Genomic DNA, 25,086 nt, shown 5'->3' with positions numbered 1-25,086 from the left:
AGATAAAAGAAAGGCTTCACCTGCACTTTTAGCTGGACATAGAAAATTCTAAGAAAGTGCTTGAAGAAGTTTCAGGACATCTTTTTCCACGTATGCATTAATGTGCACTTGCTGTTCATCACAATTACATTTGACATAATCTTCTGCTTTGACTGTTGCCTTATAAAATTTCTGGGGATGCTTTGAAACAGCCATATTCACTTTTATTTACCAAAGAAGATTGTCTTGCTAAAGGGGGAGTGCAGAAAATGGTTTATTTGTCATTGGAAGAGTTGTGGAGATTTTTTTTAAAGAGTTCATGAGAGTAAGAGGTGACCACGTTGAAACAGAGTTCTTAGAGGGCATGATAAACACTGGAGGGTGCTGCTCTTGATTGAGGATTGTAGAATGAAGAATCACAGGTTCAAAATGAGATTGGATTAAACTTCAAACCTTCGATGGCTGGTGTATATTTGTTAGCTCTGCCCTAGAGGGCTGTGGAGGCTCAATCACTGGAAACAGTCAAGTCTGAGATGTCATATCTGTGGATATTGGAAGTATGAGGCATTACAGGGATAAGATGGGAAAACAGTATTCAGGATATTGGCCATGACCTCATTAGATGACAGAGCAAAACTTAGGGGCTGAGTAGCCTACCCATACTCCCTTGCCAAATACCTAATGGTGCTCCAGAACCTCAATATCCAGTTTCAATGACTCAGCCCACCATAAATGGTACATATTATGGGGATTCAGGAGGCTCTGTTGAGAATTTGCTGATCCCATGCCAGTCACTTGCTCCAGCTTGTCTTGTGGATTACAGACTCTCTCAAGCCCTGAATTGCCAACACCCTTTCTTAGATTCTGACTTCTAGTTCGAGGTAACTCAAACTCAGGAAACGTCATTCTTGATAACCCACATGAGAAATTTGGATGTTTTGAGAGAAAAAAAAAATCACCTGCTAAGCTTTCAGAAAATGTGGGCCCCGTCTCCTAAATCTTTCTTCACAGTTTAACCTCCCCCTTTACAGGACTCAGTCTGGTGAAGCTTGGTTGCACCATCAAAAGTATATCCTTCCTTATTGAGACCAGTCCTATAAACAGTTTTCCAGGTGTGGCCTCAGTAGGGCCCTGTGTAGTAAATGGAAGATGCTATACTCTTGTACTCAAATTTTCCTGCATCAAAGACCATCTGCCTTCCTAATATCTTGCTGAACTGTCATGTAAACTTTCACTAATTCGTGTACAAGGACTTCCTGGTTCTTTGGAATATTTTAAAATACCAATATACTTTTTTTTTATACCAAAGGAGATTTTTTTTCACTTTGTGTTTTATCTGCTATATTCTTGCCCATTCATCCAGCCTGCTTCTATCCCCTGAACCCTCTCTGTATCCTTCTCACCTACAATGACAGCAGCTATTATCACCAGTGAGGTAGATGATTGAACTTCCTTGACTCCTTGAACTAGGCTTTTGATCAAAACATTTCATACTGACTTCTTCATCCATCTCCTCTTCCTGCCTCTTTATTTGGACACTTGACAGATAACTGGGGTCAGCGCAAACAAGTACGCCTTTCTCCCTGACTTACTTCGTGGCCAGGTTGCTGAAATTAGCACTGGGCTAATGTCAAATTCAAGTTTATTGCTGTTGCCGTTGGATGCAATGAAAAAATTACATGCAGTAGTATTACAGGCATATATCACCAAAGGCACAATATTCACAAAAATATAGACAGAAATTATGCATTTCTTTTTACAAAAAACACAATTAGACCATAAAAAACAAAGTCAATTGTAGTACAAAGTGGCCATCATGTTATTTACTGAGGTAGTGATTAGAAGTTCTGGAGATTGGTTCAAGAACCAAATAGTTAAAAGGAAGTAGCTGTTTTTGAACCTGGTGGTATAGAACTTCAAAATTCTTTATCTCCTGCCCGATGGTAGCTGTGAAAAGATGGCATAGCCCCTGTGGTGGGTGTCTTGATAAAGGATATTGCCATCTCAAAGCAGTACATCATGTAGATACTTCCAATGATGGGTGGGTTGTGACATGATGTATGGGGCTGAGTTCACTATCCTTTGCAATTTCTTATGTTCCTGTGCTTTCAAATTGCCATACCAGACCATGCTACAATCTGAGCACCAGAGATTGCACCAGAGTCCTCCAAGCTCTGACGTGAATCCTCCCCGATTATTAGTTGATTATTTTCACCTGTCTCATTTTAGTTATCAGTGCATCATGCCTTGTTTTGTTTCTCTATTTAAGTTCCCTCTGTTTTGTTTGTCTTTGTTTGGTCTTAATTTACCTACCCTGTGTGTAGTGATTCTTGAGTCCTAGTGTGTGTTCTCTACAAACCAATCCACACAGAAAGATTCTTTGTGTGATTCCATCCTCATCTCTGGTCTACTCTGCACTTGGGTCCACCTGGTCTATATCCCTCCTGGTAGTCCACTGGTTGAAGATATGGAACTTCATCTGGTTCAAATCCATCCTGGCGACTACTCCTTGTTACCACAAGGCTGAGCCACAACATGGAGCCAGCAGAGTATGAACATCTCCAATCAATGTTGGCCAGCCAGGAAGTCATGGCAATTGGACACGTCCATATTCTCCATCAGGTCTTGACCGTCCTGCAGGTGCTCACCGAGTTCATCTGGCTGAACCAACAAACCCCTGCTGCCACCTCAGATCTTGAGTCTTCAAGCTTACCAGCGCCCATGCATTTTGATGGCAACCCAGGGACCTGTAGAGGATCACTTACTCAGTATTCTTTGGCTTTCAAACTGCAACCCATGAAATTCCCCTCCAATCACTTAAAGTGTCCTATATCATCTTGCTCCTCTCTGGCAAAAATGTATCTGTCTTCATCAGTGAGATGAACAGGGTGTTTGACCACTTAGTTAGCAGACGAGAGGAGACCAACTGACTTCTCCTACCTGTGGAGTGGGTAACTATGCAATCCAGTTCTGAACTCTGGCAGTAGAGAGTGGTTTTAACACTGACACCCTTATGGCCATTAATTGGCAGCCAGAGAGTTTGAACAACCAGCCCCCATCAGCATCCCAGAACCCATCCTCCCAAGGCCCAGGCTGGTGGCACTGGTCCAATGGGAGGTTAAGATCATTCTCAGGAGAGCACAACAGCAGGAGACAGACCCAGCGAACAGCCCCACTGGATCACTTTTTGTCCACAACTCTGTCTGTTCCGATGTGTTACAGTGGGGCACATATCACGTATTTCAGGATATTCAGGGCCTGCGTAAACAGTGGAGTTCATCAAGAGAAGGTTCTGGTAACCAAGCATGGATGGGGTTGTTAAATTATACATGTTCCATCTGTGCCCAGAAGAAAGAACCCAGATCATTTCCACAGGGGCTCCAACAACCACTGCCCATAACTTGCTGTCTGTGGTCCCATATCTCCATAGACTTCATAACCCGTCTGTCATCATCACGAGCTAACACTGTAATTACAGTGGTGGTGGACTGGTTCTACAAGGCCTGCCACTTTGTGTCCTACCCAAGCTTCCCTCGACTCAGGAGGCAGCCAATCTTTTGCTGAAATCTATGTTTAGAGTGCATGGCTTTCCCTGGGATATTGTTCCTGACTATGGCCCTCAGTTTACATCCAGTTCTGCAAGGCCTTGTCAATTCATTGGAGCTACGATCTCACCCCAGTCCAATGGGCAGATGGAGAGAACCAACCAGGACCTGGAGAAGACCATGAGGGGCCTTGTGTCGGGAAACCCAACCACTTGGGGTGATCATCTGCTCTGGGCAGAGTTTGCTCATAATATTCTGTGCCACTCTTCTATGGGTATGTCTTCCTTAGAGTGTCAGTTTGATTATTCACCGCCTTTGGATCCAGAGCAGGATTCTCAGGTGGGATCCTGTCTGCTGAACAGCCGGTCCGTCATTGCCAGCAGAAGTGGAAGAAACCTCGGGCAGTCCTGCTGAAGGCCTCTCTACAACAACAGCAGCATGCCAGCCATTGAGGTATCTGAGGCCTTCATTGCATCCTGGTCAAAAGGTCTGTCTCTCCACCAAGAATGCTACCTCTGAGACCCAATCTCAGTGGAGATTGAGTCTCAGAAACTGGCACCATGCTACATCACGGTTCTCTGTCAGGACAACCCAATCACTTACCATCTCCAGTTACTACATGCCATGCATATCACAATAGACAATAGACAACAGGTACAGAAGTAGACCATTCGGCTCTTCGAGCCTGCACCGCCACTCTGAGATCATGGCTGATCATCTACTATCAATACCCGGTTCCTGCCTTGTCCCCATATCCCTTGATTCCCCTATCCATAAGATACCTATCTAGCTCCTTCTTGAAAGCATCCAGAGAATTGGCCTCCACTGCCTTCTGAGGCAGTGCATTCCACACCCCCACAACTCTCTGGGAGAAGAAGCTTTTCCTTAACTCTGTCCTAAATGACCTACCCCTTATTCTCAAACCATGCCCTCTGGTACTGGACTCTCCCAGCATCTGGAACATATTTCCTGCCTCATATCAACCCCACCTTCCATGTCTCATATCTAAAATCCATTCTGCACAGTCTGCTGGCACCAATCCCAAGACCATCTCCGGCTCCTTGCATCATCAGCAGTCAGATAATGTACTGTGTCTGGTTCTACTGTCCCATCTGGTTCATTGCCAGCTTCAATATTTGGTGGTTTGGAAGAGTTACAGCCCAGACAAAAGGTCTTGGGTTTCCTCTCATGACATCCTGGACCCAAACCTGATCAGAGACTCCACTTGTGCCACCCAGATCACCCTGGGCTTTCAGGTGCTGGCCATAGAAAGGGTGGGGATACCCTCTTATGCTTTGTTCTGATCACGGGGGTGGGGGGATGCCAGAGTCCTTCAGGCTCTAACACTCCTCCTTCCCAATTAATTTATTATTTTCACCTGTCTCTCATTTTAGTTATCAGTGCACCTGTGCCTTGTTTTGTTTCTCTATTTAAGTTCCCTTTGTGTTTTCTTTTGGTCTCTGGTTCAAACCCAGCCTGGCAACGTCCCCTTGTTACAGATGCAACCAATAGGATGTATACATTAATCTGTAGAAGTTCATCTCCCCCTGAAGAGGTGAAGTCATGCACCAATTAGTCCAGGTTAATTTCAGCAGGTATGTGGGAGTCCTGAAATTACTGCTGCTTAATGTGGGCTAGCGGGTAAAGCAGCAGGAAGCTTGTCTCTGCATAAGCAGCTCTCAGAATTCTCCTGGGCTTTAGCCAAGTATATTTCACAAGAGGTTGTTAGAGGGATATAGGTCTCTAGAAGGAGATGAACATAGTGAAAGTCTTAAGTTAACATTGTGGGTCATTAAAGATGGTCTGCACTGGTGCCTAATAAAATGGGGTACTTTGCCCTCAGTGGAGGAGAGTGGGGTTGCCTGGACAAAAACAGTATGAATCTATTATTGTGTTTTCTGGTAGATACCTTTTTGCAAATATTGGCAGTTTTCTTTTCACTATTTTTGCTCATTTTTGATGCACCTGATAAACACCCTTGCAACTCCGGCCATGTTTCCTGTGGTCATAACCCATGTATCTAAGACTCACACCACCACCCGTAAGGTAGCTTCTGTCCTGTTAAAATGTTTTAAGACTCTTGGAAAATGAGAATCAGGGAAAGTAAAAATAAATATTAAAATTATTTTGAACTCCATGGAGCATGTGGGGATCCTCCGATATCCAGGCAATTTTTCTCTTCTTTCTTTCTTTTTCTTTTCTTTCCTTAGATAAGGGTTAAGGGGAGGAGGGAGGGTTAATATTATTTTTCTTTTTTTTTACTATTTTATCATCACATTTATTCTTTGTAATTTTCTAAAAAGTTAATAAATAAATACATAAAGCAATAAATAAATAGAAAAGAAAATGAGAATGAACTTTCAACCTCACGATCTATCTTGTCATTGCCCCTGCATCTTATTGTCTATCTGCACTGCACTTCTGCTGTGACTGTAATACTGTATGCTGCATTCTCATACTGCTTTTCCCTTTGTGTCACCTTGATGTAGTTATATTTTGAAATTATCTATCTCAGTACATGTGTTAACAAGAAAGCATATTCTGCCCATATTCTGATGAACTTCCCTCAGATTCCACTACTCATCCACATATTAGGTTCATTTTTCTGTGGATGATTATCCTACAGATTTGCCTGTCTTTGGGATAGGGAGAAAATCAGAGCCCCTGGGGCAAACTTGCGCAATCACAGGAGAATATTCAAACACCACCTAGTAGCACCTGACATCGGGATTGAACTTGGGTCACTGGCACTGTGTGGCAGCGGGGTGATTTTTATGCCAGAGAAACAAAGCATTAGAACAAAATTCCCACTAACAAGTCAGGGTTCCAATTTCTCAAAATAAAATAAAACAGGAACAAGTTGTAGTGGTCCTGTCTGTGGCACTGAGGTTGGACCCTCAACTAGGAAGGGGAGTAGAGAAGAGAAGAGCGGTAGTGATAGGGGATTCTATAGTCAGGGGGGGCAGATAGGAGATTTTTGTGGGGAAGATCAGGAGTCTCGGATGGTATGTTGCCTCCCTGGTGCCGGGGTCCGGGACATCTCAGATCGGGTGCAGGTTATTCTCGAGAGGGAGGGCAAGAACCCAGATGTTGTGGTCCATGTAGGGACCAACGATGTGGGTAGGATGAGTGAGTGGGTCCTGCGTAGTGAGTTCAGGGAGTTAGGTGCGAAGCTGAAGGGCAGGACCTCCAGGGTAACAATCTCAGGATTGCTACCTGTGCCACGTGCGAGTGAGGCAAGGAACAAAAGGATTATACAGATTAATACGTGGCTGAGAGGATGGTGCAGGAGGGAGGGCTTCAGGTTTGTAGATAATTGGGCTTTGTTCCAGGGAAGGTGGGATCTGTTCCGACGGGACGGTTTACACCTGAACTGGAGCAGTACTAACATTCTTGCAGGAAAGTTTGCTAGTGCTGCTCGAGGGGGTTTAAACTAAATTTGCAGGGGGCAGGGATCCAGAATGTGAGAGAGGATAGCGAGATGAAGAATAAAGGACAGGTGGGGACTACACAGTTCCGGAATATTAAGTGTGTAGTAGAGAAAGGTGAGGCAGAACAAGTGATAAGGAGGACACATGTACAAAGGGATGGTCTGACGGAACATGGAGTTAAATGTGCAGAAAGAATAAGTAAATTTAGGAAGGACAACAAAATTCAAGGGGCGTATAGCCCGATGGGAGTTCAGGGAGCTGGGTTAAGCACAATAGGCAGCGATTCAAACAGAGAGAGGAGAAATGGGTTAAAAATTCTATATCTGAATGCACGGTGTCAGAAATAAGGCGGATGAGCTTGAAGCTCAGGTGCAAATGGGTAACTATGATGTTGGGATAACGGAGACATGGCAGCAGGGAGATCAGACCTGGGAAATGAATGTACAAGGGTATATGTGCTATCGTAGGGACAGAAATGTGGGCAGAGGGGGTGGGGTGGCCCTGTTGGTGAGGAATGAGATTCAGTCCTTTGCAAGGGGGGACATAGGATCAGGAGAAGTAGAGTCTGTGTGGATAGAACTGAGGAACAATAAGGGCAAAAAGACCCTAATGGGTGTTGTCTACAGGCCCCCAAACAGTAGCATGGATATTGGGTGCAAGTTGAATAGGGAGTTAACATTGGCATGTGGCAAAGGTAATGTCGCAGTAGTTATGGGGGATTTCAACATGCAGGTGAACTTGGAGAATTAGGTTGGTGCTGGACCCCAGGATAGGGAGTTTGCAGAGTGCCTACGGGATGCATTCTTGGAACAACTTGTACGAGAGCCGACCAGGGACAAGGCTATTCTGGATTTAGTGTTGTGTAATGAACAGGATTTGATAAGCGATCTTGAAGTAAAGGAGCCATTAGGAGATAGTGACCATAATATGATAAGTTTTTATCTGCAATTTGAGAAGGATAAGGGCAGATCAGAGGTGTCAGTGTTGCAGTTGAACAAAGGAGACTATGGAGCCATGAGGGAGGAGCTGGCCAAAGTTAAATGGATGGATATCCTAGCAGAAAAGACAGTGGAACAGCAATGGCAGGTATTCTTGGGAATAATGCACAAGGTGCAAAATCAGTTCATCCCCCAGAGAAGGAAGGATTCAAAGGGGGGAAAGGGGGCACAGTGGTTGACAAAGGAAGTCAGAGATTGCATAGCATTAAAAAAAAAAGTATGACAGAGCTAAGGTGAGTGGGAAGACAGATGATTGGGAAATTTTTAAGAAACGACAGAACTTATCTAAAAAGGCAATACGGGGAGAAAAAAATGAGGTACAAACGCAAGCTAGCCAGGAATATAAAGGAGGATAGCAAAAGCTTTTTTAGGTATGTGAAGAGAAAGAAGATAGTTAATAACAATGTTGGGCCCTTGAAGAATGAGTTGGGTGAAATTGTTATGGGAAACAGAGAAATGGCAGAAGAATTTAATAAGTACTTTAGATCTGTCTTCACTAGGGAAGACACAAGCAATCTCCCAGATGTATGGATGGGCCAAGGACATAGGGTAACAGAGGAAATGAAACAGATTGACATTAGGAAGGAAATGGTGATGAGTAGACTGATGGGACTGAAGGCTAACAAATCCCCAGGTCCAGATGGTCTGCATCCTAGGGTACTAAAGGAGGTGGCTCTGGAAATTGCAGATGCATTGGAAATCATTTTCCAATGTTCCTTAGATTCAGGATCAGTTCCTGAAGATTGGAAAATGGCTAATGTTATCCCACTTTTTAAGAAAGGAGGGAGGGAGAAAACAGAGAACTATCGTCCTGTCAGCCTAACATCAGTAGTGGGGAAGATGCTAGAGTCCATTATTAAAGATGAAATAGTGGCATATCTAGATAGCAGTGATAGGATTGGGCCGAGCCAGCATGGATTTACCAAGGGCAAATCATGCTTGACTAATCTATTGGAGTTTTTCGAGGATGTAACCAGGAAGTTAGACAAGGGAGATCCAGTGGATGTAGTGTACCTCGATTTTCAGAAGGCATTGATAAGGTCCCACATAGGAGATTGGTGGGTAAAATCAGAGCTCATGGCATTGGGGGGAAGATATTGACATGGATAGAAAACTGGTTGGCAGATAGAAAGCAAAGGGGAGCGGTGAATGGGTTTTTCTCGGAATGGCAGGTGGTGACTAGTGGGGTGCCACAGGGCTCGGTATTGGGACCACAGCTATTTACGATTTAGATGAAGGCATTGAGAATAACATCAGCAAGTTTGCTGATGATACTAAGCTGGGTGGCAGTGTGACATGTGATGAGGATGTTAGGAGAATTCAGGGTGACTTGGATAGGCTGGGTGAGTGGGCAGATACTTGGCAGATGACGTTTAATGTGAATAAGTGTGAGGTTATCCACTTTGGGAGTAAGAACAGGAAGGCAGATTATTATCTGAATGGTGTAGAGTTAGGTAAGGGAGAAATTCAAAGAGATCTATGAGTCCTTGTTCATCAGTCACTGAAGGTGAATGAGCAAGTGCAGCAGGCAGTGAAGAAGGCTAATGGAATGTTGACCTTTATTACAAAGGGAATTGAGTACAAGAGCAAGGAAATCCTTTTGTATTTGTACAGGGCCCTGGTGAGACCACACCTGGAGTATTATGTACAGTTTTGGTCTCCAGGGTTAAGGAAGGACATCCTGGCTGTAGAGGAAGTGCAGCGTAGATTCACAAGGTTAATTCCTGGGATGTCCGGACTGTCTTACGCAGAGAGGTTAGAGAGACTGGGCTTGTACACGCTGGAATTAAGGAGATTGAGAGGGGATCTGATTGCAACATATAAGATTATTAAGGGATTGGACAAGATAGAGGCAGGAAATATGTTCCAGATGCTGGGAGAGTCCAGTACCAGAGGGCATGGTTTAAGAATAAGGGGTAGGTCATTTAGGACAGAGTTAAGGAAAAACTTCTTCTCCCAGAGAGTTGTGGGGGTCTGGAATGCACTGCCTCAGAAGGCAGTGGAGGCCAATTCTCTGGATGCTTTCAAGAAGGAGCTAGATAGGTATCTTATGGATAGGGGAATCAAGGGCTATGGGGACAAGGCAGGAACCGGGTATTGATAGTAGATGATCAGCCATGATCTCAGAATGGCGGTGCAGGCTCGAAGGGCCGAATGGTCTACTTCTGCACCTATTGTCTATTGTCTAAAATATGACACTTTAGAAATCTGAAACAAAAATAGAAAATACTATGCCAGATGAAGCGAGTGAGGTAGGTACAATATGCCACTCTCTGTAAGGAGCTTGTACGTTCTCATGACTGCATGGGTTTTCTCTTGGTACTTCAGTTTCATCCCACAGTCCATTTTGTAGGTTAATTGGTCATTGTAAATTGTCCCTTGGTTAGGCTAGGTTCATTTTATTGTCAAAGTGTGCATGTACAATACAACTCTGATATTTGTCTTCTCTCGATAGCCATGAAATACAGAAAAATCATAGGAGTTGTGGAAAGATTTCAACTCCACCCTGCACAAAAAAGAAAAAGAAGCAAACCTTGCAAACCCTGAAGCCCTCCCTTGCTGAGAAAAGAGCAGCAACAATAGCATCAAATACCCAACCCCTCCCCCACAGAAAAAAACAACAGCGACAATAACATCAAATACCCAAACCCATTACTCACAGAAAAGTACAGTGACAATAGCAACAAAACCCCTAACACTCTCTCTCTCATAGTCAAAAACTAAAATATCACCCACCCACAAGAAAGAAAACACCGAAAAACTGGAAAAGACCAATATAAACTACAATCCAACAAGCATATAAATCTCAGAATATTGAAAACATCTCTCATCAGCATTTGAGGAGAATGGCCACATGAACTCAGTCCTTCTATGAAGACCAAATGTTGCACTGGATCTGAATATCACTGACACAACTACTGACCATCAATGCCCCTGTGGCCTCTGTTGACCCCCTCCACATTCACCTCTAAGCTTCAATCTTGCTGGATGCTTCATCTGTGATCCTGGGCCACATTTCTGGTCTTCTCCACAAGTTCAGCTCTCCAGACACAGCTGAGCCATCTTCCATCAAATTTCAAACTGCACGTCATTGGCTCCAACAGTTTCCATCACACAATCGTGACAAAAAGAACAAGCAGAAGATATAGAGAAAGTGAAATAATTGAAGAGTTTGGCTATCTGGAAAATGTCTGAGGAGTCATTGTTTGCTGGTACCATCTTGACTGGCAGAAGGGGTTTGCTGGGCAGTTTGGCTCACGGGTAGAAGAAAAAAGGGTATGCAAATAGGACTAACTTAGATGATCATCTTAGTTTAATTCAATTCAAATTTAATAGTCATTCAACCATACATGAATACCCATGAATACAGCCAAACGAAACAGTGTTACTCCAGGGTCAAGGTGCAAAACACAGTACCAACAACCACACACAGCACAAAGCACACACAAGATAGCAAGCACAAATGGTATCACCATCATGCAATAAGAGTCCACACTCACATCATCAATCTGCAGTCGACCACAATAGATCTTGTCTTCTACCGAGCAAACACTGGGGGATCAGCATTGACTCTAGCCTGGACACCGTGCTACACTGCCCCTGATGGAGCACACCAGCTCTGATGCCCCTCACAGGCAATACCATGGCCTCAGGGCCCAGGCCCCGCACACACAAGCAACAAGCCCGTACATAATGTAAGTAAAATGCCACCATGCAAAATATATATGTTTAGAGTCCAGACCCTTCAGTCCATTGAAATCTCTGTTTGACACCAATAGAGCTTATCTTCTGTTGAGCGAACATGGACAGGTAGGTGGCACCAGCTCGGGCACCTCTCTACCAGAAGCTGTAAGCAGGCAATCCTGAGGCTTGGGGCCCTGAATCTATTAAGTGTCGCCTAAATCTGCACTTGACCACAACAGAGCTTGTCTTTTACTGAGCGAACACTGGGAGGTCCTGGATGTCGTGCCTCACGCTCTCAGTGGAGTGCACTGGCTTTAACACCTCTCTCCTGGCAATCACAATAACAACGCCCAAGATGGCCACTCAGTAATTGACTGTAAGCTTCCATCAACTCAGGCAGCAGCAACTTGCACAGCTCCTTCATTTTCTCCGCCAGCAAGCAACTCACTGGTGATATAAACCTGCGATACTTTAAATTCTTAATGTATAGCAGGATCTTGTGATGATTAGAGATGCATTTAAATACAACAGTAGCATCTTTTGTTGACCCTGTAGAAGCCACTACAACCAAATGTGCTGCCATCTTACCGAAAGTACTGGTTGGGCTGATGGGTTTATGACTTGAAATGCACCACAGTCTAGGAGAAACTCTTAAGGTTTCAGGTCTATGCTCTTTCCTGAGTTTCTGGATGATATTAAAGTACCAGGAATGGACAAAACCATTCAAGTTGTGGTTAACATCATCATTTGGATTGATGTGTAAATATTTTTAGACCTCTGCATCTAAACAAACTCTGTTTTGTTTGCAGCTTTGGAAAGAAAGATCTCCACTCGTCAGAGCAGGGAGGAGCTGATTAAACGAGGTGTGCTGAAGGAGATTTTTGAAAAAGGTTAGTCCTCTGATCAGACATTGGGTGACTGAAGCACTGAGGTGTTTCTTGCCCCTGGGTTTAACTGAAGCTTCAGTTATGTTGTAATATTTTGGAAGTCCATCAGGGTATTTTTAATGGAATCATAAAATGGTTACAAAACAATAGAAGGCCATTCAGCTCATCGTGTCTGGGCCAGCACACTACCTGAGCAACTCAGATTCCACCCACCAGGATCTCTGTAGCCTAACAACATTTTCCTTGCCATAAATTTATCCAGTTCCCTCTTGAAGACTACATCTAAGCTTTATAATGTCTCACATTTCTTGACAAGCAGCATTCACTGCACATGCTCAGTTCTACTGTGACGCACAAACATACACACATGGAGATCTGTAATGAAACATCAACAGTAGAGCCATCAATTTTCAGTCAGGTTGAAGCACTAACAAGTCCTGTTGACAGCTGCCATTTCAAGAGGTGGAGCTTTGTACAGATATGCACTGTCCATAAAGTTACTGAAGGTAAGGTGCATAAGGCCAAGACTTTAAACCATTTATACTCATATGTCTTGTACATTGGAAGTCCACTATATATCCACAACCTTCGATAAAAATTGGGCCCTTGTGCAGCACCATTTTAGCAAACACTTCCAGGTACAGCAGAGTTTCAAGGCCACAATTTACTTAGGTCTTTATTTCTCAAAAGGAGTGATTATTGTGTTACAAAGTTGCTTTCTAAAATTATTCACTTTCTAACAGTTGCTTGATGTGAATATTTGTTTCATTCAGTACCAGTTACAGCTGTTTTTGGGAGATAATGAATATGTTCTTAGCTGTAAAACGGAATCTTGTGCTTCCACATCACTGTATAAAATCTTTGATTGGGGGGGCAATAAGTAATCATTTAAAGTTTGAAGGGAAGCAAAACTCATCAAAGGTTCTTGTCGTTTTATAAACCCTGGAGGTTTTGTAAATGCAAGGATGAAAATTATCCATCAAGTTCTGTTGGGTCAGATATCCAGTTTGTTCTGGACAATGCATTAACCTTGGGAAAACACTCAGTTCTCTTTGTCTCATTGTTTCCATGAACCCTACTTTCAGAATGTTTCTGTTAATAGGATTATTTGCCAAAAAATGAAAGGAGACATAGCAAGCTTAGTAGCATGAGTTCTATCTTTCCCAACTACCATTTGGTTTATCAGTGACTGACAGACTACAGTCTTAAGGCCACTCCTTAGTTCTCATTGGATTAGCTGTGTCTTCCTGCATAATTCTAACTAAGAACACCAGATAAATCAGGTCATTCACTACTTCTCACACAGAAATGACATGTTGGAGATTGACGTGAGACCTGATTGAAATTTATAAAATTCTGTAAGGCGTAGATTAAGATAGGCAGAATATTTTCCCCAGTGCAGAAATGGTGAATACTAGAGGGCATTACTTTAAGGTGAGAGAAGGAAAGATTAATGAAGCTATGCAGGGCAAGTTTTTTTTTACACAGAGAAAGGTGGATGCCTGGATCGGGCTGCCAGGGGTGGTAGTGGAGGGACATGTGTCTGTGACATTCAAGAAACTTTTAAATAGATACATGAACAAATTGGTAAATTGGTTGATTATTGTCACATATGCTGAGGTACATTGTTTCTGCATACCATCCATACAGATTATTTATTACCTCAGTATGTTGTGACTGTGAACAAAGTCACCAGGTGACACTGAAGCTGATGGATATTAGAAGTTTTTATTTAGCACAACAGACATGATTCTGGAGGCACTCCTAGAAGAGGCCTCCTGACCCAGTATTATATGACATTTTTATATACTAAAGATCAAAGCCAGAAAAATTCTACAGTTACAACCAATCGACAATGCTTCCTTTAAATTACATACAATTTTCACATACCACTGTCTTTGAACTGCGTTCATGCATATGCAGCTATCTCAAGTCAATGGGTGTTTCCTGGGTTGTAATCAAGCCCAGTATGTAGCTCTAGGAAGACCATTGTTCTGAGCTGCATTTTAAACTCAGTCTACAATCCATATTCAGGATTGTAGACTGGTTGCTGTTGTAATTAATATTTGGTATATACTATAACTCCAGAATACACCCTAACAAAGTATATCAAGGTAATAAAAGGGAAAAGATGTAGATTATAATATTAGTTACAAAGAGAATGGACACGGACCGACAATAATGTACAAGACTATGCTGAGGTAGATTGTGAGGCTAAAATCCATTTTGTCATAAAGAGACCCATTCAATAATCTCATAACAGCAGGATGGAAGCTATCCTTACAGCTGGTAGTATGTTAATCTGAAGCTTTTGTATTTTCTCTCTGATTGGAGGGTGGAGAAAAGAGAATGTTTGGGGTAGGAATGTGCAGAGATGGGAGGGATATGGGACATGTACAGGCAGAAGGGATTAGTTAAATTTGACATCATGCTGGGCACAGACATTGTGGGCCAAAAGACCTGTTCTTATTCTGTATCCTTCAATTCAATTCAAGTTTAATTGTCATTCAACCATACATGAACAGTGTTACTGTGGGACCAAGGTGCTAAGCTACATTATCAACAGTCACAAACAAGAATATATTCACGGAATAAAAATAGCTCCAACACCCCCGCAACACTTGATGCCCAATCTTTGCAATACAAGTCAACAAAGCCATGTAGAATATTATTATATGACAATGACACAAAATCTGCATGTATATAGTCCAGACCCCCCATCACACCAATATCTGACAACCTGCCATGCCCAACACCCGCCAGGTGATACTGCGGGCTTAGAGGCCCAGTCCTCACATATACAGCCACGTATAGAATATTAGTAAAAACACAACAAGACAATATATATGTATATAGTCCAGACCCCTCAGTCCAATTGAAATCTTCAGTCGACCACAATTACACTGTGCCACCACCGGTAAAGCGTGACAGTTCGGACGCCTCTCACCTGGCAGCTGAAAAGCAAGCAACCCCATAGCTGGAGGCCCAAGTCCTTTGAGTGCCGCTATAAAAATCTGAATTCAACCACAACAGGCCTGTCTTCTATGTTCTATGTTCCAGATTAGAACATAGAACAGTACAGCACAGGAACAGGTCCTTTGGCCTACAATGTTGAGCAGAACCAGTTAAAAAGGAAATCAAAAAAACCCTCAAAAACAAATCCCTCCTACCTAAACAATGTCCATATCTCTCAATCTTCCTCATATTTATGTGCCTATCTAAACATCTCTTCAAAGCCTCTAATATGTTTAACTCTACCACCATACCATAAGACATAGGAGCAGAATTAGGCCATCTGGTCCATCGAGTCTGCTCTACCATTCAATCATGGCTGATCCTTTTTTTTCCTCCTCCTCAACCCCATTTCCTGACTTTCTCCCCGCAACAATTGTGCCATGTACAATCAAGAACCTATCAATCTCTGCCTTAAATACACCCAACAACCTGGCCTCCACAGCTGCATGTAGCAACAAATCCCACAAATTCACCACCCTTTGGCTAAAGAAATTTCTCCGCATCTCTGTTTTGAAAGGATGCCCCTCTATCCTCAGGCTGTGCCTTCTTATCCTAGACTCTCCCACCGTGGCAAACACCCTTTGCACATCTGGGTTGATTTGAAGGGCAAGTCAGAAGCATTATGATTTCCTCTCTAGACCAAAGGTAGCCTTTTCAGAATATCTAAGTAGCTGTGCACTGGCTGTGCCCAGGATAGAATATAGCTCACTAGAACAGTGGAAGATCCAAAAGAATCAGTGATATAGGCTGATAAAGCACATCATGGACACCTTCCACAATCACTTCAACAGAATTATGAAGGTGTGGGGGAGGAAATAACTCTGCAGCTAAAGTTCAGAAAGATGTTTTAATCTAAAGCATTGTGCAGACAAAAATAATATTGTGCTTCGTGCCTGGACAGATTCAACTTGTCCTTTCAAGGGACCTTCCCAAATACAATTGTCATTCTTTGCTGCTGTTCATTAATTTTTAGTGTGAGAGCTCAGAGTATAATTCTAGACATTTGAGATAAAGGTTATCATTAGCATGTGAAGAATATAGCCCAGCAAACGGTTTAGTTAATGAGCAATGTTTAATGAGGTGGGACATAATTAGTCTTCATCCTTAACTACACTTGTCATGATACAAAGGTGAAGGTTTGAGGCAGCACATCGCTGTCCACTTCAAAATCTACTCAGAAAGGTTCAATTAAATAGTGAATACTGTACACTGTTTGATATGCATGAGGTGATTTGTAGGAGCAGTGGCTGCCCATACTCCTCATTCTAGAGTGCTGGCAAGGTGAAACTAAAGGAATCAGAAGAGGTTAAACATGTTGATCAAAAGTTTAGCACTTGCTATTGCCAAAAGGATTAAATCAGAATGAACCACGGAAATGGTTTCATCATCATATATTCATTAATTCTATTGTTGCATCGTTGTATTTTCACCAAAGATCAATGCTGGCTTCAGTCTCAAGGTTCTGAAGCAAAGTCAAAGTTGACTTTACTGCCACATGCACTCATACATGTCTGCAAGGGTGAAATGTAAAACGTGCTTGTTTACTTGTAACAGAATCAGATAAGTAGCATTCACAAGAAAAACATAAATTAATCATAAATTTTATACAACTTGTACAAGGAAGAATGCAATTATAGCAAAGAAAAGCAAAGAAACAAAATGCTGGAAATCTTGAGCAATGCACACTAAATGCAGGCCAGACAACATCTATGGAGGTCATAATTGACATTTAGTGCAAAGTGATCACAGTGTTGCTATACTGTTAGGGTTAATGAGTTAGTTCAGACACCAAATGGCTGAAGGAAAGTACCTGTTCCTGAACCTAGTGGTGGGGCTTCAGGATCTAAACTTCCTGGCCAGTGGTAGTTGTGAGAAGATGGCATGGTCTGGATGGTGAGGTTCTTTGATGATGGATGATGCCTTCTTGAGGCAGCACCTCATGTAGATAGTACCAATGATGGAGATTTCTAGAAGTGCCTGTGATGCATTGAATCCCCCTTTAGTCCTGAGAGAACGAGTGAGTCTTACGTCCCTGTGAAAGCAAGCCAATTCCTACTTTCCAGAGATGACAGACCTACATACAGGATGGTGGAGGGGTTGGCAACTCAAACAGCATCTGGAGGAGGGTGAGCAGTCAATGATTTTGGTCAAAACCCTTGATTTGGGTCAAGAGTTGATTGTGGACTTCAGGAAGGGTAAGATGAAGGAACACGTACCAATCCTCATAGAGGGATCAGAAGTGGAGAGAGTGAGCAATTTCATGTTCCTGGGTATCAAGATCTCTTAGGATCTAACCTGGTCCCAACATATCAATGCAGCTATAAAGAAGGCAAGACAGCGACTATACTTCATTAAGAGTTTGAAGAGATTTGGTATGTCAACAAATACACTCAAAAATTTCTATAGATGTACCATGGATAACATTCTGACAAGTTGCATCCTTGTCTGGTATGGGGAGGGGGCGCAGGGAGAGTACTATTGCACAGGACCGAAAGAAGCTGCAGAGGGTTGTAAATTTAGTCTGCTCCATTTTTAGTATCCAGGACATCTTCAAGGAGTTGTGTCTCAGAAAGGCAATGCCCATTATTAAGGACCTCCAGCACCCAGAGCATGCCCTTTTCTCTCTGTTACCATCAGATAGGAGGCACACACTCAGTGATTCAGGAACAGCTTCTTCCCCTCTGTCTTCTGGTTCCTAAATAGACATTGAACCCATGAAGTCTACCTCACATTTTTTATATATATTATTTCTGTTTTTTGCACAATTATTTTTCTTCTTCTTTTTCTTCTTCTTCTTCTTCTTCTTCTTCTTCTTCTTCTTCTTCTTCTTCTTCTTCTTCTTCTTCTTCTTCTTCTTCTTCTTCTTCTTCTTTATTATGTATTGCAATGAACTGCTGCTGTTAAGTTAACAAATTTCACGGCACATGCTGAAGATGATAAACCTGATTCTGATTCTGATCTGGACTGAAACATCTCCCCTCTATCTTTGTCCAGATGTAGGGTCTCAACCTGAAATTTTGGCTATTGATTTCACTTCATTGATTATGCTTGATCCACTGAGTTCCTCCTGCATTTTGTTTATTGCTCCAGAGTCCGTAACCTACAGTGTCTTGTGTCTCCAGAGATGATAGAGAAGTCTTGCTAAGGTTCAAAAGCAAACACTGCAAAATAAAATACGATCAATTTTTAATAAAATATATTGTTAGGAAAAACTCAGTAGTTCAGACAGCATCTGTAGAGATGAAATATTACAGAGTAATGACCCTTCATCATCTGCTTCCATTTCTGTTTTTTTTGACTGCCTTTAATTTTTAATCTATTTTGTGTATATCTCTGTGATGTTTTCTTTGGAAGTGCTGGTTATTGTCATCCTCAGGACATGCAGACCTTGTCTCTGAGTCAGAAGATTGTAGCTTCACACTCCACTCCAGAATCTTGTGCACAAAACCTAGTCTCTCACTCAACTGTAGAACCAAGCTGCATGTTCGGAGGATTTTTGATGACCTGTCAACCTTGTTTGTTGCCTTAGGAAAACTAAAAATTAAAAATTAGCTTTATTTGTTGCATGCATAGTGAAATATCAATGGTCAATTTGTGTCAATGACCAACAGTCCAAGGATTGTGCTCGACGGCCTGCAAGTGTCGCCATGTTTCCAAGGCTAATGTAGCATGCTACAATTCACTAGTTCTGACTGCACACCTTTGAATGTGGAAGGAAACCAGAGTAGTTAGTGGAAACTCACACAGTCACAGGGAGAATGTACAAACTCCTTAAAGACAGTGGCAGAAATTGAACCTTTATTGCTGATCACTGGCACTATAAAAGTGATTGCACTAACTGCTACACTACTATGTAGTACTCTATACTACTATCTACACTACTGAAAAGGATCTCATGGTACTATTGCTGTGAAAGCATTGTGTTTCAGCTAACATTCATATTCCAACATCACTAAAACAGATCCTCTGGTCAACACAATGCTGCTGATTGTGGGTGATCAATGGGTAAATTGGCTACATTTCAATGAAGATCACAAGTCCAATGTATTTCATTGACTGCAATGTTCTTTGAAACATCCTGAGAGGTAGCACAATAAGTCTTTCTCCTTTTTGACAGTTTCATCAAAATGAATACTGTAAATAAATACATCATCAAACTACCTATTGTTATATACCCCTAGGGTTCATTTTTTCTGTGGACTGTCACTTTAAAACACCGAGAGAATGAGACTGACTTTTAGACACTGTTGGTTTTCTGCTGACTACAGAATTGCTCTGTTACTATGGTGAGAGAGGTGAAGTTATTTGATGGACAATGAATGTTTACATTTTTTTCTGTGGCTTGTTTTGAATATACAAGGACACACAGACACACACAGTTAGAGTCAAGATGGATTCGGTCAATGGAAGACACCAGTGAGTAGGTCACTGGTTTAAACTTGCAGTAGCCCAAAACGGGTGAGTTGAGATCGATCCAGAGTATTGATAAATGACTCTCACAAGTTTGCTGCAACTAGAAGAAGTTTGCAGAGAGGAGAGGAAGGATTGAAACAGAAGAAGCTTAGTGACAAAGAGATCATTGTATGGACTCTCTGTCCAAGTAGCCCATGAGGGTAAGTTTGTTTCCATTCGGATATGAAAGTGTGATTGTCACATAGTTAATCCACAGGTGTGGGTTCTCTAGTGAGGGGAAAACCTTTGTGAATACCACGTGTTTGTTTACCCTTTGTATGGGTGTGGTAGTTCACTGAAGAAAGGCACCCCTGTGGCAAATCACTGTTGGAATTATTTTGTATGTCGTGGAACTGGATAAGGATAAGTGACTATCACGTTGTGTGTGATCGGGGTAACCTTGTGGAATCTACCAGTGTGTCGACCCTTGCTTGGGTGGTGGTTCCCTTGAAGATGGTCCCCTTTGTGATAAGCTACTGTTGGTGATATTTCATGTGAGAAGTCCGAGGACAACGGGAAGATTGACGACACCTGTTTTTTTGGATTACAAGTACCTGTTTCTCACTTCAAATTCCATGGATTGAACTGAACAGAACTGAACTTACTTACATACCATCGTAAGACTGTAACTCTTGCCACCTGAGTTTGAGTAAGTTTGGGAACTTTATTTTTACACTTATATATGCATAACACTGCTAACCCTTGGTTTACCTGGTTTAAGTTACTATGTTATGTAGTTACTAATAAAATAGTGTTTGTTAACAGCAAAACCAGACTCCAGGTGTGTTCAATTGCTGCTGAAACTTCGTAGTGTTGCGTGCACGTAAGAGCTACTTTCCCCAGGGTTGCATGTATGTAACACTACTAATTACATAGCCTTCATAGTAGAGAATGATAATAAAGCACCAGAGGGTGACTCACAATAAATCAGTCAAAGCAAGGATCTTATTAAAAGTAATATTCTAAAAATGGCAAAATGAAAAACAGAAAAAGCTGGAACAACTCACTAGGTCAGGCGTCATCAGTAGAAAAGAAAATAGGGTTAATGTTTCATGTCAAATACTTTTTGTCAGATTTTCATTTAAAATTAGGTAATGGAGTAAGTGATGAGAGTGAAAACAAACATCTCTGGGAACCGATGAGCTTCTCACCAAAATAATAAAACATTCAACAGTTGTGCAGTCAGGTTGGAGAACCACCATTATCAAGCAGCTACTTAGAAAACACAAAGGTAATTTTGCATCCAATAAAAACCACAGATCAGCTGAGTACCAGAGAGAAAAGAAAGTCCTGCCTTTATGTAACACTCCTCATCACTTCTTTTACATGCCAGAGTGTGTAAAGACCAATAAGTTTTTTACAAATCTGAACATAGAAGAATTGTAATTAGTTCAACTATAAATAGATCTGAAAGAGACAGCATAGGTTTGTGCAAGGTGAGATATGACTAGCTACACTGGTTCTGTTCTTTGAGGAGGTGAAGAACATAGCAGATGTTGAAGTATTTATGTAAGTTAATTGTGTATACTCAAAAAGAAGTGATTACATTTGTCCACCAAGTTTGCTGGGTCTCGGGTGCTTGAAATGACATGTGGGATGAGTAGACTCAGAAACAGCTTCATCCTTACCAACTTCTCAACCAATCACCTCTTTCTCAGTAGTGCTGCCACATTCTCAGTCACTTAATCCTTCCTCTCTCAGTTATTCCATTATTGTCACTTTCAGCATTTCTTTTTGCATTATCTCAGATTACATTACAGACTTTGCAAAATTCCTGTTATCTTACTGGTGTTGTTATTGTTGTTTTGTTATGTTACATTTAGGGCTGCACAGTAGCATAATGGTTAGCACAACGCTTTACAGTACAGGTGACCTGGGTTCAATTCCTATCACTGCCTGTAAGGAGCTTCTACATTCTCCCTGTGACCATGTGGGTTTCCTCAGGATGCTCCAGTTTCCTCTCAGACCAAAAGACATACCGATTGGTAGGTTAATTAGTCATTGTGGATTGGTCTGTGATTAGGCTGAAGTTAAATCAGGGATTGCCGGGTGGCATGGCTCAAAGAGCTAGTTGGGCCTGTTCCGTACTCTATTTCAATAAATAAATGACCATGTTTATTGTTTAACCTCATGAACATCACAAGTGAAAGTAATTTCATTTCACCAACACAAAGTACACTGCAGATGCTGGGGTCAAAGCAACACGTACAACACACTGGAGGAACTCAGCAGGTTGGGCAACATCCGTGGAAACGAGCGGTCAACGTTTTGGGCCGAGACAGACAGGATTTCCCAGTTGCCACCCGCTTCAACTCTGCTTCACACTCCTATTTGGATATGTCATACATGTACATGGCCTCCTGTACTGCTATGATGAGGCCAAACTCAGGTTGGAGGAGCAACACCTCATATACCGTCTGGGTAGCCTCCAGCCACCTGGTATGAACATCGAATTCTCCAACTTCTGGTAATTCCCTCCCTCTCCCTTCCCCCATTCCAGTTTCACTCTGCCTCCTCCTCCAGCTGCCTATTACCTCTTTCATGATTCTGCCTTCTTCTACTACACATAGTGCTTTCCCCTTACATTCCTTCTTCACTTTTCCTGCCTATCCCTTCCCTGCTTCCCCTCCCTCAGCCCCTTGATCTTGCCTCTTATTGGTTTTTCACTCGGCACCTACTAGCCTTCTCCTTCCCACCCTCCCCCCACCTTCTTTATAGGGCTCCTGCCCCCTCCCTCTTCAGTCCTGATGAAGGGTCTCAGCCGGAAAAGTTGACTGCTCGTTTCCATGGATGCTGCCAGACCTGCTGAGTTCCTCCAGCGTGTTGTACGTGTTTCATTTCACCAATGTTTGTATGACAATAAGCTAATCTGAATCTGAATTTTCAGCTCTAAGTCCAAGTTTCCTGTTGATAGTGTAGGATCCTCAGATTATTAACTGTATGTTAACTGCCAACTGCATATATAAAATAGCTTCTCTGCCGAGTTATAATGAAATGGCTTCTTTGTGGGTAACTGATGAGGTAATGCTCTATCTAGTTGAAATGTCTGGGTTATTATTATTGATAAGGGAGAAATGAACTAATGGTAACAATGTTGCAATGTTGGTCTATCTGTATGTGTGGAACCGAGGTTGGTCCCAGGTGGCGGGTTGAGGAGGTCAGAGAAGATCGAATAGTGGACTGAAGACTTCAAAATTGAGTTCCAATTGTTGTACACGAATTGATAGAACTCTGATAAGTTTTGGCACCTTTTCTTTTCTTTTTATATTGTATCGCTATTAATTACCTAGTTCTAGTAAGATTTATAAAGTGTACTCTGTAAACATACGTGGTGTGCGAGTTTGTATCAGTGTGCATCTCACAGCATCCACGCAAATGGGAGACATGGTTTGGCAGGTGGACTGATTTTCCCCTAGACATACATAAGCCGATAGCGTGAGCGTTACAATAGAAATATAGAAACAGAAGAGGAGCTGACAATTTAGGGGTCAATGTATAAACATCACTAAAATCAAATTAATAGGAATTTAAATAATCAAGGAGGCTGCAATACAAAAGGATGGAAGTTCCACAATGGCGCTGGTTAGACTGCTGCTTCAATATTTGGACAATGTGAATCTTATTAGGTGAATCTTAAGCCAAGTGAACTCAGCTCCAGTTATCAAGCGTTGCTTCACATTCTTTCATGACCTTTCCTGTAAGAAACACGTAGATTTTAATATGCAACCATTGAAAACTGGATGGGTTGGCATTAAGATGATGTCACTACTTATTCCTTTGGCCCATTACTTTCTTGCACATGGTAGTCCTAACCTCTTTTTTTAAATAAGTAAGCAGTGCACCCATGGAGTGAAGTAGTAGCGGACTCCAAACTTGACTATCCAAACCAAGCACATTGAACTCAACATTTTCCTGTGAGTCTTTTTCATCCCTCAGAAATGGCATAAGCAGTTGAGTCCTCCATACTGGTTCCCATTTTCCTGCAGTTGGGAGTACTGGCAGCATCCAGTGCATGTTTCAGCATTGATGTTATCAATGGCAAAGAGCAGGCTGTTCCCACCACTGGGAATTCTGGTGGGTGGTACTTGTTTGTTACTTTGTTCCACCATATTTCTATGTAACTTTCCCTTATTTAAATGCATTTGCATTTCCCTATATCTTCAATCTGTTTTCATATCACTCCCCACCCCCACTGTCTTCTGACTCTCCCCAAGATGAGTACTTCATTTCCTCTCCTCAGTGTGCGTTCATTATGAGGAGGAGTGAAGTGGGAGATCCAACCCCCTTTCTCTTGTCCTGTCCTTTAAAATACCCATCATTTGATACTACATTTGGAGTATTTTGCTCAGTTTAGATCACCGTGCTATAGGGAAGATTCATTTATTATCAAAGTATGTATGCAGTGTGCAACCCTGAAATTCATCGTCCCCACAGACAGCCATGAAATAAAAAAGAATCATGGAAGCAACCCATTCAAAGAAAAATATTAAACATTAAACATCAAATGCACTCTCTTCCACACACAAATGGCAACAAAAATAAAAACAAGCAAAAAGACAATATAAAACACAAAATCAAAAGACATATTTTAGTTCAGTTCAGATGGACTGATGAAAGATGGCAATAAGCAGCAAAGAGTATAGAACAGAATCATAAGGATCTTGCCAGGACTAGAGGGGTTGAGTTAGGAGAAAGGCTGAACAGGTTAGTGTGTTATTATGTGTGTGCACTTAATAAAGGACTTCAGCTGGGAGTGATGTTGGTGAGCCGGTCACACGTGCTCAGGTCAAGCTGAAGCCATGATTTAGAGTATCTTGTAAATAAACATATGTTAGCTTTACCCACGCTAAGTTTGTCTTTTATCAAGAACAAACATAACATGGTGTCAGAAGTCAGCACGAGGACTAAACACGGAGAGTAAATGTGAGGGAATTAGAAAGATGCTAGGTTCCAACAGAGAGAAGCTGCCGGCCAGAGAGCACATTGTATTCATGAAGCTGCTGTTGTTCACCGAGAGAGATTCAGATGAGAGCCCAAAATAGATGACCTAAGCCCGCCTGCACCTGTACAGTTTACTGGCAATCTAAATGATAAC

General features: G+C 42.1%; 1 protein-coding gene across 6 annotated transcripts in view; it reads left to right on the top strand.

Annotated features, from left to right (window-relative positions):
- phactr1 (phosphatase and actin regulator 1) overlaps positions 1-25,086 on the top strand; it is a 474,929-nt gene that overhangs the window by 335,791 nt on the left and 114,052 nt on the right. For all 6 annotated transcript variants that reach the window (XM_073023899.1, XM_073023902.1, XM_073023903.1 and 3 more), the window contains one exon: positions 12,447-12,527. In XM_073023899.1, coding sequence (XP_072880000.1) covers positions 12,447-12,527 — 81 coding nt within the window. The remainder of the gene's footprint in view (positions 1-12,446; positions 12,528-25,086) is intronic.

The sequence above is a fragment of the Hemitrygon akajei genome, chromosome 20 (assembly GCF_048418815.1).
Source record: "Hemitrygon akajei chromosome 20, sHemAka1.3, whole genome shotgun sequence".
NCBI lineage: Eukaryota > Metazoa > Chordata > Chondrichthyes > Myliobatiformes > Dasyatidae > Hemitrygon > Hemitrygon akajei.
This window is presented reverse-complemented; position numbering and strand designations above follow the sequence as displayed.